Source organism: Nycticebus coucang, chromosome 7 (genome assembly GCF_027406575.1).
Source record: "Nycticebus coucang isolate mNycCou1 chromosome 7, mNycCou1.pri, whole genome shotgun sequence".
NCBI classification, from domain to species: Eukaryota; Metazoa; Chordata; class Mammalia; order Primates; family Lorisidae; genus Nycticebus; species Nycticebus coucang.
Window position 1 is genome coordinate 76,596,595 of NC_069786.1, and position 16,144 is coordinate 76,612,738.

A 16,144-nucleotide genomic window follows, 5' to 3' on the forward strand; every position below is an offset into this window, starting at 1 on the left:
TGCACGCAAAATACAACTTAGTTGATCCTTAAGAGATGCTAGTTCTAGAACTAGTGTAAAACATTGGAAATAGCAAACACAGGCAACACCTTGGCTATATATTAAAAGAATGAAGGCTGAAAAGACTGCAAGTGAACACAAACCAGTTGGTGCTGGAGAAGTGCATTTTAAAGGCGTAACGGTGCAATTCTTCACTCCAGCTCCGACTCACCTTCTCCTCATGACTCACTTATACTCCATACTTCTGCTGGTCACACTTAGGTATTCTGCTAATTGTTTTTCTAAGAGTAAATAAAATAGGAAAAAAAAAAATCTAAATAGAAAAAATTAGCAAAAATTTCCGGGCAATATTTACTATCAATAAACATCTGTACCTCAGCTGTTCCTATGTCTAGAAGGTTCTTTCCCCCAGGAATACACAAAGCTCAAACCCTACTTCCTTCCGATACCTGGGCAAACATCACCTTCCCAGAGAATTTTTCTAACCTTTGCACTCCCCTCCAACCCCAGTCACTCCCTCACTCCTTTTTCTGCTTTACTTTTCTTCATAGCACCTGTCATCACTGGATGAGAAGCAGATTTATTCATATCCTCCCTCCCCTGAACTGTAACGTAAGTCCTATAAGACAGGAGACTTTGTTCACTGTTTTATCTCTAATATCTAAAACCGACCTGGGCACATTGTAGATACAGAATAAATACTTGTAATAGTTTTAAAATAATCTACTTTAAAATTCTTTAAGGGCTTAAGTGCTCAATAAAAAGTATGGTTTCCCATTTTTACATTTAGAAGTTAGGAACTAAGGTTAAACTGAAGAAAGTAAACTAAAACTTCTAATCTACTAATTTTTCTTTTTTACCACTCTTGAAGATCAGGGTTCAGGTAAAAAAACAAAATCTTATTTACTTCCTTTAGGGCTCATAGCCACGTGTTCAGCGCATAGTTGTGTGAAATGCATCTATGCCTCTGATAGTCCCTTACCAATGACACTCACCACCTTGTAACCACCACGACAGGAGAAAACACTAAAAAGAATTTTTCCAAGCTATCTTACTCAATTGGAGAGAAGGAAAGGCTAATATATTTTATTTATACATGGACTTTATTATTACTTATATAGAAAACATAAATCAGCGTATGCCTGAAAGCTAAACCTAAAGATGGTAGTTATACTATTTTCAGATCCACACATAGGCAAAAATGCACTGAATTTTAAGAAAGGTCAAATATTTGTCAGCAAATCTAAGATCTCAGAGACAATATTTTATTTCAAAAGTAATAAATAATATGATCACATATTAACTGGTGAGAGGTACAACTCTTACAAAAAACTGGAATTAGTTCACAGGCTGCTCACATAGCTTATGACTCTGTTTTCCAATGACCTATTAAATTCAAAATTAAGTACACATTAACTCACCAATAATGACATAATTTTAAGGCTGAGAAAAAGCACTGATCACAAATCATTTCAGTTAATTATCAAGCAGTATAGAAGTCCTAACTATCAACAATACAGTGCATAGCAGTTGAAAGACTTAATATACACCTAGCTTCACCAAAACATGTTTGAAAAAAATATGTTATCTATTTTGTTCAAAATATAATATAAAATTTGTAACAAATTTTTTTTTTTAAGGGTGATCACCTGAAAAAGGTTTCTTTTTAGCACCATTCTGATACCTATCTCATAGCAAAGTAAAAATGTTTTAAACCAAAAAGGATTCACCTATTTTGGCCTTCCGTTACAACTGAAAAGCAACTAATATTCATTATAATAATTTCATAAATAATTAGAAACATTATCAGAAAGACACTTGACACTTTGTCCATGAAAAAAAGTCTCTGATTCAATGAGTATTTGATCATTTTATTCACAAAATATAAGCAAGACTTACATCCTTTTCTGATGAAACTGTTCTCTTCAAATAATTTTATGGGGAGGGCCTTGAGATGTATCAGTTATAAAACATGTTATAAAGAAAACATTTTAAAATTTACAAATACAAATCAGTACTTTATACAAGAATTCTCTACAAAGTTTACCAATCAATGTAAAAAATAATCTGTTTCAACTTAATATAAGGCATGCCCAGTTTATGTCATTTTGTAGAATTATTTTTGCTTTGTGGGAGACTTTTCTCTTCGCCAATCCTGATTTTTCCTTGCTTCTCTGGAATGTTCAGCGTATCTGCTAGATTTTTCCCAATGCCTCTCTGAACCATTCTGATATCTATCTTCATCACTTCTAGAGCCTGAATGCTTTCTATCTGTTTCCCTTGACTTTGATCTATCTCTTCTTCCAACATTTTCACTGTCCTTATTTCGATGTCTGTGCTTCTCATTTTCAGAAAAAGAATTTCTTCTCTCTCCTCTTTTCTTTTTGTGATCACCACGCTTATTCTCCAAATCTCTGTGCATTTCTTGATCTCTGTCATTCACAACTCTACTGTAATTATTTCGTTCAGGGGGAACACTTCTGTTGAACATGTGCTTTGTTATGGGATCTCTACCATTTGAATCTTTTGAATTTCGATCTCTGTGTTTTTCTGACCGTCTGTCTCTGTCAGTCCTTGTTTCCTGGTGCCTGTGTTCTGGTCTTCTTTCTTCATGTTTTCTATCATTTGTTTGTTGGCTCCTGATGAATTTATCTACTCCTTTACTTCTGGTCTTCCTTTGTCTCTTCTTCTTTATGTCTTTAGCTGCATTTGTAAAATAAAACAAAGTTAGCTTTTGTTTTAATCTTAATTTCATAATTTCACAATCAGATTTACTGATACAATATAGGCTTACTAATTCATATATACTAGATGCAAAGTTAAGGTGATTGAATAGAAAGTCTGATGACAGAACATTTTAAAAAATGCATAATTTTTAAACATATACAATAGCTCAATATTAGTTAACCAAAATACTATTTTGATCCTTAGACTCAAAAGAGTAAGCAGAAATTTTAAATAAACTATAGAAAATGTTATAAAAATGTGTATGAAGTGACTAGAATGGTACATTTCTTTTTTCTTTTTAGAATGGTACATTTCCACTTACAAAATTTAACTAAAAATGAAAATCCTAGCCAATGTACATATAACATATGAAATATTATGACAGACTTGGTATACCATTATACACACCAGCAATGTCACTTCCTGAATGTGAGAGGAGGAGGACTGGGTGTGCTTGGCACTTCTCAGAGGAAAACCTCTTCCTACAGAAACAACAGTTCTGCTCTCTGATGCTACTGGAAAGGCGCTGACTGCAATGGTAAGAGAAGATATGTGGAGATCTAATCAAGGCCGCAAGGCCTTGGTTCTGAAAGAAACTCTTCTAAAAAGGCCTTGGATAATTTATTGATCTAGTCACAAGTATAAATACAATTATACTGAAATAACTTACTACTTCAAGCAGTAAAACAAATTTAATCACTTCATCTGTTTTTTAATTTGGGTATATAAATCAAGGTGTTGAAATGACCAAGATTTCTGTCAAGCTCATATATGCACAGAAAGAAGAAAATAAAGTAGAAAATTGCCTTTTCTCATCCTAATTCTGCCCCAAAACTCACTGTGCCAACCCATTTCTTCTGCTAAATGCCTACCTTTGACACACAGTATAATTGGTTGGTTTGCCACTGAGGACCTGTTTCTCTGGTTCCTATCAGACAGCTCAGCTGAGCTGCAGCTCCCCAGCAGAAACCATCTGGCTCTGTGCTCAACCAACATCTCTCTGACCCTGCTCTACATCACTTTCAGAGCTTTACTGATATTAAAATCCATCCATTTAACAACATAAAATTTCCTCTCCCTTTGTTATGCTTGCTTTATAATTTCCTAATTTGGGGACAGTTTATACTGCTTTCATGCTATTTAATACTTTATTAATAAAACAAAATTCTCTACTGAAATTGTATCATAAGTTGAATTAATTTTGAATCAGCAAGCTTCCTTATTGCAGCAATTCATGCTGTGTTATCATCTGTTCTCAAACGGATATGATGAAATAACAAATTCTGTAGAATTTTAAGAGGAGAATGTTAAATGAACAATGTTTGTATATTTCAATTCAAGAATAAAAGTTCTTGTAAGCAAATGAAATCTTGCTGTGATAAAACAAAACACAGAGAGCTCCATATTTCTGGTTGCCATAGAGTACGTATAAAAAAATCTTTGAAATGTGAGTAACAAGCGAGGGAACACAAGTATAAAGATCAGCCTGCTAACTTAAGGCTCCAGGGAAAGTACTACCTCAATGAAGCAGGGCACAAAAAGAGCAAAACAAGAAGGATGTGCACTTTGGACAAGCAGACAATCCTCACTTGGATCAAGATAGTATAATGAAAAAAAGCACAGTTGACCTTGTGCAAAACAACACAGACCTTTTCAGAAAATGTGAACCAGAATCAAACTTTGAAAAGAATCGTTTACTGCAGCATTTCTACTTCTAAGTAGGATAGAGAAGACAGAAAATAAAACCTGTGCTCCTTTTGAAAACAACTGGAAATGCCAGATACATTATTTAAATCTTCCCTTGAAAGGCACTAAAGATCTGAATAACTTGTAATACTATAATGGAAGGAAGTACTCAAAAGGATGGGGATAGGTCAAAAGTACACAGAAGTCATGCTGAAGGAACTCCTAGCTGTCAAACATGAAATGATTTGAACAAATGACTGTACTGAACTTAACCCCCCCAAATAAAATAATCTTGAGTCCACAGTGATATAAATATATAGTTGAATAAATAAAAGAATGAGGGAAGAATAACTCTTTCTTACAGAGGAAATGCAATTACTAAATGTAGAAGAAAACAGACAAACAGAAAATCACCAAGTGAAAAACATCATAGCAATAAACATTGCAGACAAGATCCAAAAATGAATATCAAAATTAGTAGGTACAAGCTGAAAGAGAAAGATTTGCACAGTATCAAATTATCTCCCTACAAGGTATTAATTTTACAGTGAACAGTTTCCATAAAGACATCCAACAGACACCACCTTACTCAAGTGATCAAGGTCAAGGTCACCAAAAAAAAAAAAAAAAAAAAAAAAAAGTATGAATATTATAAACCTCTTGATGAGATGCACTAAGAAGGATACACCATTTCTATGGGTTCTTGCCCCAAATGCCTAACCTCAGTCTAATCATGAGAAAACATCAAACAAACCTCCATACTGAGGGACAGGCTGCAAAAATACATGACCCGAGGACTTCAGAAGTGTCAAGGCAAATCAAAACAAAGGAAGACTAGAAGTATCACATACTGCAGAAGAGAATACAATTAAATGTAAGAATCCTAAAATAAGAAAAGGACATTAGGGAAATACTGGTGAAATTCAAATAAGATCTGTAGACTACTTTAAAATAATGTTTCCCAATGTTAATTTCCATCACTGTAGTATGGTTGTGTAAGATGCTACCATTAGGGGATGCTAGATGAGGGGTATATGGAAATTCTCTATACTATCTTTGCAACTTTGCTATAAAATTAGTTTAAAAAAAAGTTAAAAAGGAAAAAATAAGTTAAGTCATCAGAGAACTAGTGAAATAAAATGAGACTAAGAAGAGCCAAAAATGATGAGAAGGCAGAAGCATAGAGAAGCTGACATTCTACAATCACTTTCTTCCTGGCAACATCTGCTGATTCAGGGCTGGTGCTGAGGGGCAGAAAGACAGCAGAGCTCTGGCAGCCTCATAGGGCCAGAAAGACAAGAACGAGGCTAGTTATTTGCAATATGTACATATGCAAAGGATGCATATCTGAAACACATAAAGATCTCCCACAAAAAAAAAAGACAATTAAAAAATTGTCAAAAGATTTGAGAAGTCACTTAACAACAACAAAAACTCAAATGGCCAACAATATATAAAATGGTGCTCAATTTCAATAGTGATCAGGAAATGCACATTAAAACTAAACCACAATGTAATATCATTACACACCAACAGAATGGCTAAAACAAAAAAAGACAGCCAGTTTTATGTGTTACTGAGGCTGAAAGCTACGGGAACTCTCCCATGTGGCTGGTGGGAGTGTATAAGGGCATAACCACATGATAAACTGGCAGTATTTACTAAAGCTAAATATATGCATACCCTACAACACAGTGATTCTGCCTATAGGTATATACCTAATAAAAAGCATGCACACATAAATAAATACATAAATACTACAGAAGAGTACACGTGATTTGTACATTTAGATTTACAGAGTGAAAAATATAAAGATACTATGGTATATTCATAACTAGAAAACCCATTACACAATATTGAAAGAAATAAGCCAGACATACAGGAGTTCATAATGTATAATTCTAAAGTTAAAAACAGGCAAAACTAACCTATGGAATTATAAGTTAGAACAGCAGCCACCATAAGGATGGGAGAGTAGTAAGTGGGAAAGGGAACATGAAGTAGCTCTGGGGTACTGGTAGTTCTTCTGGGTGCTAGTCATATTAGATGTGTTCTCTTTATGAAAATTCACACACTATGTGAGGTATATCCCAAATGTGTGGGACATGTCAATTACAAACATAAAGCTTTACTATTAAAAGAAACCTTAATATTTATGTAATATAAAAATATCAGGGTAGCTCTTATAAACTAGATTATACACGATTATGCATGTTATAGGCATATGGCATTTCAGTCAACAGTCCAATAAATATTTGCCAATGAAATAATCTTCTTTTCTATGAAGAGGATTCCAAAAGATAATCTCAGCATTTTAGATGTTGTAAGACACTACAGACTGTGACAGTGATAGATGAATATGATCATTTATATATTATTAATTGTGGCTTTTAATCAACTGAACTATAAAATAAATAAGCAGTCAAATTTTCTTCTCTTATTATAAATATCACAAGAAATATACTTGTTAGAAAAGGGTGGTGCCTGTGGCTCAGTGAGTAGGGCACGGGCCCCATAGACCGAGGGTGGCGGGTTCAAACCCAGCCCCGGCGAACTGCAACAAAAAAATAGCGGGGCGTTGTGGTGGGCACCTGTAGTCCCAGCTGCTCGGGAGGCTGAGGCAGGAGAATCGTGGAAGCCCAAGAGCTGGAGGTTCCTGTGAGCCCTGTGACGTCATGGCACTCTACTACTCTACCGAGGGCAGTGAAGTGAGACTCTGTCGCTACAAAAAAAAAAAAAAAAAAAAAAAAATGAAAAGAACAAGATACGTTATAAATGAGCTGCACTACCTGAGGCAGAGCTGTGACTGCTGGTAGATGAAGAATCACTCTCTTCACTGGAAGACTCTGAGCTGCTATTGCTGCTGTCAGAATCAGAGTCGGAGGAGTCAGACTCTGAAGAGGAGGACGCTGAAGAGGAAGAAGATGGGGAGGATTTATTTTTCTCAACATCTGGTTTCTGTGCCACGATGACCTTTGGCGTATTTTTGAGATGCTCACGCAATTCATCCCTAATTAAAAACATAATCTGTTAGGTTTTGCTTCAAAGGCAACTGTGAGTAATTTTGCAAGTTGAAAATGAAATTACAAAAATAGTTCTTACGTTAAACCCCCAAGACCTATCGAAGTAAAGAAGTTAATTGCAAATCGAGTGTTTCTTGGATTATCTCGGGGTAATAATCCTTCAAAGAATGGCTGTAGAGTTCTAAAAAGGAAAAAAAAATGAACAAAAGAGTAGATTGCTTAAAGTCAAAAAGGTAAGATTCTTTACCACAGCCCATTTTCAATTTTCTATATATTAAATCAGTAAATGGAAGTTGTTTATTCCACTTATTAGGAATGAAATGAATACATGAAATGAATAGATCAAGCAATAATTTACTAACTGATTTCTATAGTTATGCAACAGAGGTGATTTTGTTAACAAATTTTTTGTATGCAAACTACCCACACATAAAAAGGTAAATGTAGAGACACATATATGCATATATACATGTGAATAAATGTACAGTATGTATACATGTATATGTATATAGTTTGTATGAAAAATCTTAAAAACCTCTATAGTGTGTGCATATATTATATATACACACATAGCACTGTGCAAAGTACTAGAGGAGAAGGGAAGTAGTCAACAAAAGGGGATGTCAAAGGTGATAAACACATCCACTCACATCTACATGACTAATGGATGACGTCCTAGAGGACTTAACATTTGCTTTTGTAATCAGAGGTGGACTTGTACCTGTTAAAGAAGGGGAAAGCCCAAAGTCAGGAGGAATACAAAGAGCTTAATGAAACTTACTCATCCTTTAATCTTGCATTCAGTTTAGGGAGACCCATGTATTCACATAGTTCCTGAAAAAATATTTTGACGAAAATTCTACTGGATGATGTGGTGGTTTCTTCGCTCAGTTTTATACATTCAAGAACCTGAAAATTTAAAAAGGATAATTTTATTTTGATTTTCAAAAGACAAGACATAGTGACCAATATGGATTAAGTTTAAGAGTTTCCCAAAATTATGATTTTTCACCTTCAAGCACAATCATCTCTGAATACCTTCCCTTATAGTGACAAAGTTTAAGATTAATTCTCTATACTAATTTTCAAAATGTTAACATGTTACAGAAATAGATTTCATTTTCTTTCTTGAGTAATGTGCTTTTTATAGCAGGAAAGTTATCTACTCTTGAGCATATAAAGTTGAAGAAAAGATTATAAGCCCCTAAACCTCACTCTTCAAAATGTGGTGTATATGAGGTCTTGGGACAAATTGTCACTTACAGTATTAGGCAATAGTTTTGTATAGTACATATAATACACAATTAAAGTAGGCAGAAAGAATGATTGTTTATTCTCAATACTAAGATTGGGGCTTGAAAACTGAAACTCCCTAAAGATATTTTAGGGCAAATAAAAATAAAAGTAATCTCCAATTTTTATGGGCTATGTGCTCTAGAAACCTATTTGTCAATTGTTTAAAACTCTGACTTCATTTTCTCAAAGAAGGTTAAAAAAAAGTAAAAAATTATTATAATGAGGCTCCAGTATTAGCTTACAAATATCTATTAAAGTAGCTGTCCAGGATTAGATGGCTGGACTAGTACAGGGATGGAGCTAACATTCAGGAATTGCAAGGCTGGTGTAGTAGGCTGAAAAGCAGACCCACAAAAGATAACTACATCCTAATCCCTGGAACCCTAGGCAGCCCATCCCAAAAAAGTCTTTGTATAAGTGGTTAAGCCAAGGATCTTGAGAAGGGGAGATTATCCAGGTTTATGTGGGTTGTTCCTCAAAGCTACCATGTGTACCTTTGTAACAGGGAAGCAGAGGGAGATACTATACACCCAGAATAGCAGAAGGCCATGTGACCATAGAGGCAGAGACTAATACAAGGTGGCCACAAGCCAAGGAATGCTGACAGCCACTGGAACAGTGGTTCTCAACCTTCCTAATGCCACAACCCTTTCATACAGTTCCTCATGTTGTGGTGACCCCCAACCATAAAATTATTTTCGTTACTACTTCATAACTGTAATTTTGCTACTGTTATGAATTGTAATATAAATATCTTATATGCAGGATATATTCTCATTGTTACAAATTGAACATTAAAGCATAGTGATTAATCAAAAAAGCAGTATATAATTATATATTGTGAAATATTTATTTCTAATTACAAATAAATGAAATTTTGTCTTGAAAAAATAAAAAGTAGCTGGATATACTCAGTACTTAAAAATACTACAAAACTTATCCAATGTTTATAAGCTTGATGACATTGCCTGGTTATACCATTAGGTATGGTATTCTACAATATGATCCTCATATTTCCTCTTAGATGTAATCCTCTTTTCTTTTTTTAAAAAATAATTCCTTTAGTAACTTAGTTTTTATAAAGTACCTATACACTTTTTTTTTGTACTATCACTGAAGGCATATTTTACCTCTGCTCTTGTACAGTAACCTTGAAAGCAGGGACCATATATAATTTACTCTAAATATTACACAGTATCCTTCTCTGTGAATGGGAACACAGGCTAAATAATGATGGTTGAATGAACAGTAGCTATACAACAAATGCCAGCTTAATGAATACATTTGAAATTCTGATCCAGAGCACATTTCCGCATCAAGAATGTATCTTTCCTTATCTAACTATCAATGCAGGATATCTTCCCTACCGTTTACCCAACCTCAACGTCTGCTAAAAAAGAAAACATTCTGTCAGGAAAGTCATTTTTCTTGAACCCTAACAAGAGGACTCAGGGAGAATTACTCCCTTAGGATACAGGGACAGTAATTCAGAGACACATTTGTCACCAAAATAATGTCATAACTGGAGTGGGCACACGTACGTGTATACACAAATCAGATGAAAATCTGTAATATTGTCCCTGAAAATATTCCTAGCCATCACTATTGAAACATACTGTGATGTTTAGTCTAAATATAAGAAATAATATTCCTTTTATATTATTTACTTTGCTTTTTGATTTCATGTTACATGAACAGAATCTCAAAGACAGCAGTTCTACTATAAGTTTACTATACATTGCATTTTAAAGCACATTTCCTAACGGGAATACTGTGAGCTTACACTACTATTTATTAAATAACAGGAAATTAGAAAGCAAGTATAAATTTTGACCCATCTACTTACACTCCATGGAAGTGAATCAGTGTACAAAAGGTGAGCAAACATCTTAGCAACATTTCTCAATTTGTTTGTTTCCAAGCGATGGATGGTATCATATTGTTCTTTGAATATACTTTCAAAGGATTCCATGTACTCTTTTTTTAGCATACAAAATCTCTAATAAATAAAAAAACTGAACATCAGCACCATTAGAAATTCAATGTCAATATAATCATGAACACATTAAACCTTTCTATATTTACTGAATCAAACAAAAATCGATATATGTATCATCAAAGAACATAAATCATATCACTAAATCTTTTTGTAGTGTATGATGGCTTCATGTACCTAAGATTTGTATGCTAAAACAAAATGATACATGTAGCTGATCAGAGACACATACATTTGTATATATACACATATATTTTTACCATCCTGTGGGCAGCGCTTGGATTTAAAAAAATATTTTAGCTCATGCTTTACTTGTGTTGCTTGAACATGTGCTTAACATTGGTAACTACTGTGAGAGTTTGACAAGATAGCATTTAATTGTCCTCTTGGGAAATTGTTATGAAGCATTTAGATGTCAAAAAGTTCTAGAAAATGATATGCAAAGTTAAGGCACTGCAAAAATAAAGTGACAAAGGAAGATGCTGAAGACACTGGGAACCCCAAGAAAAGAGAGAATAGTTTACTTTTAGCAAAGATATGTCATTATATTAGGTCATACCACAAAAAGAATCATTAATTCAAAATATTCACGTTAAGAATTCCCTTTAGTAGGGAGGGGGGTGGGGCTTTGGTGTGTGTCACACTTTATGGGGGCAAGACATGATTGCAAGAGGGACTTTGCCTAACAATTGCAATCAGTGTAACCTGGCTTATTGTACCCTCAATGAATCCCCAACAATAAAAAAAAAAAAAAAAAGAATTCCCTTTAGTGCATCTATTAAATTCTAGCATTAAAAAAAAAAGAATGGAACTCACCCCAGCTAATAAGCCAAAAAATTTCTCATATGTCCTTTGTTGAGCACAGCAATCAAGTATCATGTTGCAGAGTTCTTTCTGTTTGGATAAAATATTACATTAATGATTTGAAAAACAATGGGGATGTATACTGTATGATAATTTACCAATATGATAGCAGTTGATAGCAACTGCCTGCATTTTTAAATAAGGCTTTAAAATACTTTAAAAATTCTGTGAACTTCAGTAATTAGAACAAAATAAAAACGTCAGTCAGTGATAAGCATACTTTTTGAAAGCCTTTGGTCTGACAGCTTCTACAGTCATTTATGTTAGTTAGATTAATTATAAAATCCTAAATTTGCATATGTATGAACCACTTCAAACAAACCTAGGATATGAAACAGATACATCAGGGAAAGATGGCATATACTGTATTCTTAAAGGATCCTATGTAGAATTCTCTTAAATATAGTTTCACCAACACAACATCTAACAATACATATCCCAAAAATACAGACTCAGCAGCTGAGGAATATATTTAGTTAGTATGGGAACAGCAGAACATGACGAATCTATACAGAAAACTCATAAATGGACACAACTTCGATGTTAACATAAATTACCTTTGTTTGATAAAGAAAAAAATGTACACTTGTACTTGAATGTCTATTGCAGCACAATTCACAATTGCAAATTATGCCCATCAATACGTGAACAGATTAATAAAATGTAGTATATGTATAACGAAGTACTACTCAGTCATAAAAAAGGTGAACTAATACCTTTTGCAACAAACTGGATGGAACTGGAGACCACTCTTCTAAGTGAAATACCACAAAAATGGAAAACCAAACACTGTATGTTCTCACTATTAAACTGGAACTAATCAATCAACATTCATGTGCACATATCTAAGTAAACTCAACAAAGAGGGAATGGGTAAAATTACTCCTACTGGGCACAATGCACACTATCTGGATGATAGGTACACTTATAACTTTGATTCTAACTGTACAAAAGCAATTCATGTAGCCAAAACATTTGTGCTCCCTTTAGTTAACAGTCTGAAGTAAATAGCACTTCCAGGATAAAAAAGAAAAAGAAAAATGTATTTAAAGGAATAACAACAAAAAAACCACCTCTGGCTGAATTTTCTCACCTCGAAGTAAGTATTATGCGTGTAGATCTATCTATACATAGATTTATACAGATAATCATTGTGTAACTGCTAGAATAATATGTCGTCCAATCAGCTATTTAGCTACCTTGACAACCTTTCTGTGAAAATTCTGTTGAATTAATAATCAGGAAGTACCTTCACCACAAATGATTCATACTTAATAAGAAATTTTTAATTAACAAATATTATTAGTTCCTGAAATAATCCTAATAAAGTATTGACTATAGTATTTTCACAGGTGAAGAAAATCAAGTAACATAAAATTAATAGAGACAAAATGAAAAAGTTACATACTCATTCTCTGATCACCAGTATACAATCAACTAAACCTTTTTCCTTTAAACACTTATCAGAAAGTTAAACAAATGTTTCCCCAAACATACAAACTGCAACATATTTATTTACTTTCTATAAACAGAAAACAAGTCTATAAAAATGTATATTCTTTTAGTTAATTTTTACCTTTATATTTTCAATTAACAATTTTAACGTACTGTCATATTTAAAAATATGGAATGCAACCTAAGTAAAAACTGTAAATATTAAAAAAAGCAAGGTCAATAGGTATTTATTATACATATCTATATAAATAATTGTGTCAGAGACTCCAAAGGAAGGAGTTCTCAGGGCAAGAACCCAGAAGCAGCTCAAAATTGTGCTAACAGGGTAGCCACTAGCCACATGTGGTTATTTAAATATAAATTACCTATTTAAATTTCAGTCTCTTAATCACATCAGTCATATTTAGATTACTAAAAAGCCATATATGACTAGTGGCTACAGTAGTGGATGGTACAGAATATATTAATTTCCATCACTGCAAAAAGATCAATTGGATGGCACTTGTTCTTGGTATTAGTTTACTCATGGAACCATCCACTCAAATGCCTCATGTTAAAACATAGGGTGACTTTCAGATGCCATTATACTGCCAGATTTTAAAAACAGATTAATTTCAAGCTATTTCAATTAAAAAAAGTTTATAAATACGTAAGTTCTGAAAGGTGTACTGTATCAAAATTTTATACAGTACTAAAAACTTTAAAAAATGAGGCTTTTCTAAATTCTTCCCCATTATGTTAACTTGATATATTAAATTAAACTTCACTTTCAACTTTTTCTACCAACATTATGTTTTGTAATAGTATAGCAGTTAATTGGGTTTTAAACAATAAGACAGGGTAATATGCTGATAGCACTGCTAATAGTACTTGCAAAACAAATTACTCTCTTTCCTAGACTCAATGCAATTATAAATTATTCCCTCTGGCTTATAATTAAATATTTTAACATTTTAATTAAATATTACAGCAACGTTAGAAGTCTTCTGAGTGCATGAAAATAGAAGCACTAACATTCTTACAAATATTATCAAACTATGTTGAGGTTAGTTCTGGGAATAACTATCTTCTAGATTAATATTAATAAAATTTGTAATTACTTGGCTATATTCCTTAAATGACAAGATCATACACTCATTTTAGTGTCAATTATAATTTTAAAGATAATTTACTAATTTATTTCCTTCCAATGATGATATACCAAGGGCATGCAGCCAGAGTATAAATAGGTACTATATTATTAATATACTAATAAAGGAAATTTAAAAGGGAAAAAAAGAATGCTTTAAATTTGGAAAGAATAAACTTTCCTTAAAATTCTACACCACGGCATTTCCAGAATTTTCCACGAGGGACCAGAAAGTAAATATTTTACTTCTGATAAAACTACTTATTCATGCTGTGATACGAAAATGGCCACACACAATACATCAGTGACTGAGTATAGCTATGTTCTAATAAAACATTATTTGTAAAAAAAGGCAGCAGGCTTGGGCAACACAGTCTGTCCCAATAATACATCATATTTAAGTTTTTAAGACAAAGAACTTATATCCAGAAGAACCAGAAACTAAATGGCCTATTAGGGCTCATACATTCACTCTGGCATCTGTGCCAGGTCTACCTCATGTAAAGCAAGGTGTGAAAAACAAAATCACCTGAGTGTTGGCACAGGTTCTAAAGGCCTAAAGTCTGGATGGACAGAGAGCAATACATACACAATATGTACAAAAAAGCTAGAAGAAAAAATAAGATAATCTTATCAACTGTTCTTTATTATCCTTGTCATTAAATTTGATAATTTGAATAGAGAAGTAGACCAAGACAATGAGTTCCACAAGGCTAAGTGGGAGCTATATTTACTTTACAGACTGCTAAATCATTGACATCTTGCACATTGTATAAACTGAATACATTTTTTTGTTGAATGAACATGATGAATGAAAAAAATAATACAGATTCCTTTATATCCAACTATAGCAACATTAACAACATGTGCTGTCACCTTGTAATTTCTACCACAGAAGAATGCTTTTTTTAGTGTATAAAGAAGATGGATCAGGTAATTCATTAAAGAACAAATTTTCTATTGTAATAATGTTACAACTTGATTTATAGGAAAGCGTTCAAATATTCTATGTAAAGTGTCATGTTTCAGGTCTTTTTCTCTATTCCCACATCTCATTCAAGCAGACAAGGTAATTCATTGGAGTAACTTCTACACCCCAGTTTTTAGTTATTTTAAAATTATAATAAGCTACTTTTAAAAATGAATATTCAGGACAGAGGATTGCTTCAATTCATGAAACCTAGCTATTAACTCTCTTAAATGTTTTTATAACCAACATATATTTCCCAATAGGAAAAAAAAAACTATTAACATACTGTTTGACTTTCAGGGAATTCCATTTTCAGCAATTTGTGAGCACATTCCTCAAAATCTAAACTGTGGGGATAAGAACACAATAGGTTAAAAGCTTACAGCATAAAAGGTAGCGATCTTTTATATATAAGAATCTTGTTTTAATGATTGTTTTGAATAATCTTTTAACTACAATTTCACATAATTATATTATGTATATAAATAAAGCATAGCTCTTAACTTTAAAAGAAGGAAGTACCAACATGGGTGAACCTTGAATTATGTTAAGTAAAAGAAGCCAGGCACAAAAGGCCACAAAGAGTATAATTCCATTGACATAAAATATCTAGGCAAATCCACAGACATAGAAAGTAGATTAAGGAAACAAGGAGTTCAAGGTGTTTCAGAATGATCAAATGTTCAGGAATTAGATAGTGGTGGTGATTGTACAACTTTGTGAATATGCTAAAATCAGCCATAATCATGTATCACTTAACGTGATTTCACCGTTGTGCAAACACCACACAGTCCACTAAAATAAACCTAGATGGTATGATCTGCTACAACACATAGGCTATATGGCACAACCTGCTGTACTGACTATTGTAGGCAACTGTAACACAATGGTAAGTGTTTGTGTATCCAGACATATCTAAACACAGTAAAGTTATAGTAGGGCAGTGCCTGTGGCTCAGTGAGTAAGGCACAGGCCCCATATACGGAGGGTGGTGGGCT

At 33.3% G+C, this 16,144-nt stretch overlaps 1 protein-coding gene across 2 annotated transcripts in view; it reads right to left on the bottom strand.

The window, feature by feature from the left end:
• Positions 1–1,855: 1,855 nt before the first annotated feature.
• Positions 1,856–16,144, bottom strand: part of CWC22 (CWC22 spliceosome associated protein homolog) — a 76,962-nt gene continuing 62,673 nt past the window's right edge. For both annotated transcript variants that reach the window (XM_053597697.1, XM_053597696.1), the window contains exons 14-20: positions 15,433–15,493; positions 11,545–11,622; positions 10,579–10,731; positions 8,218–8,345; positions 7,516–7,617; positions 7,203–7,423; positions 1,856–2,703 (exon numbers count right to left, since the gene is read on the bottom strand). In XM_053597697.1, the coding sequence (XP_053453672.1) occupies positions 2,117–2,703; positions 7,203–7,423; positions 7,516–7,617; positions 8,218–8,345; positions 10,579–10,731; positions 11,545–11,622; positions 15,433–15,493 (1,330 nt within the window). In that variant the 3' untranslated portion in view covers positions 1,856–2,116. The remainder of the gene's footprint in view (positions 2,704–7,202; positions 7,424–7,515; positions 7,618–8,217; positions 8,346–10,578; positions 10,732–11,544; positions 11,623–15,432; positions 15,494–16,144) is intronic.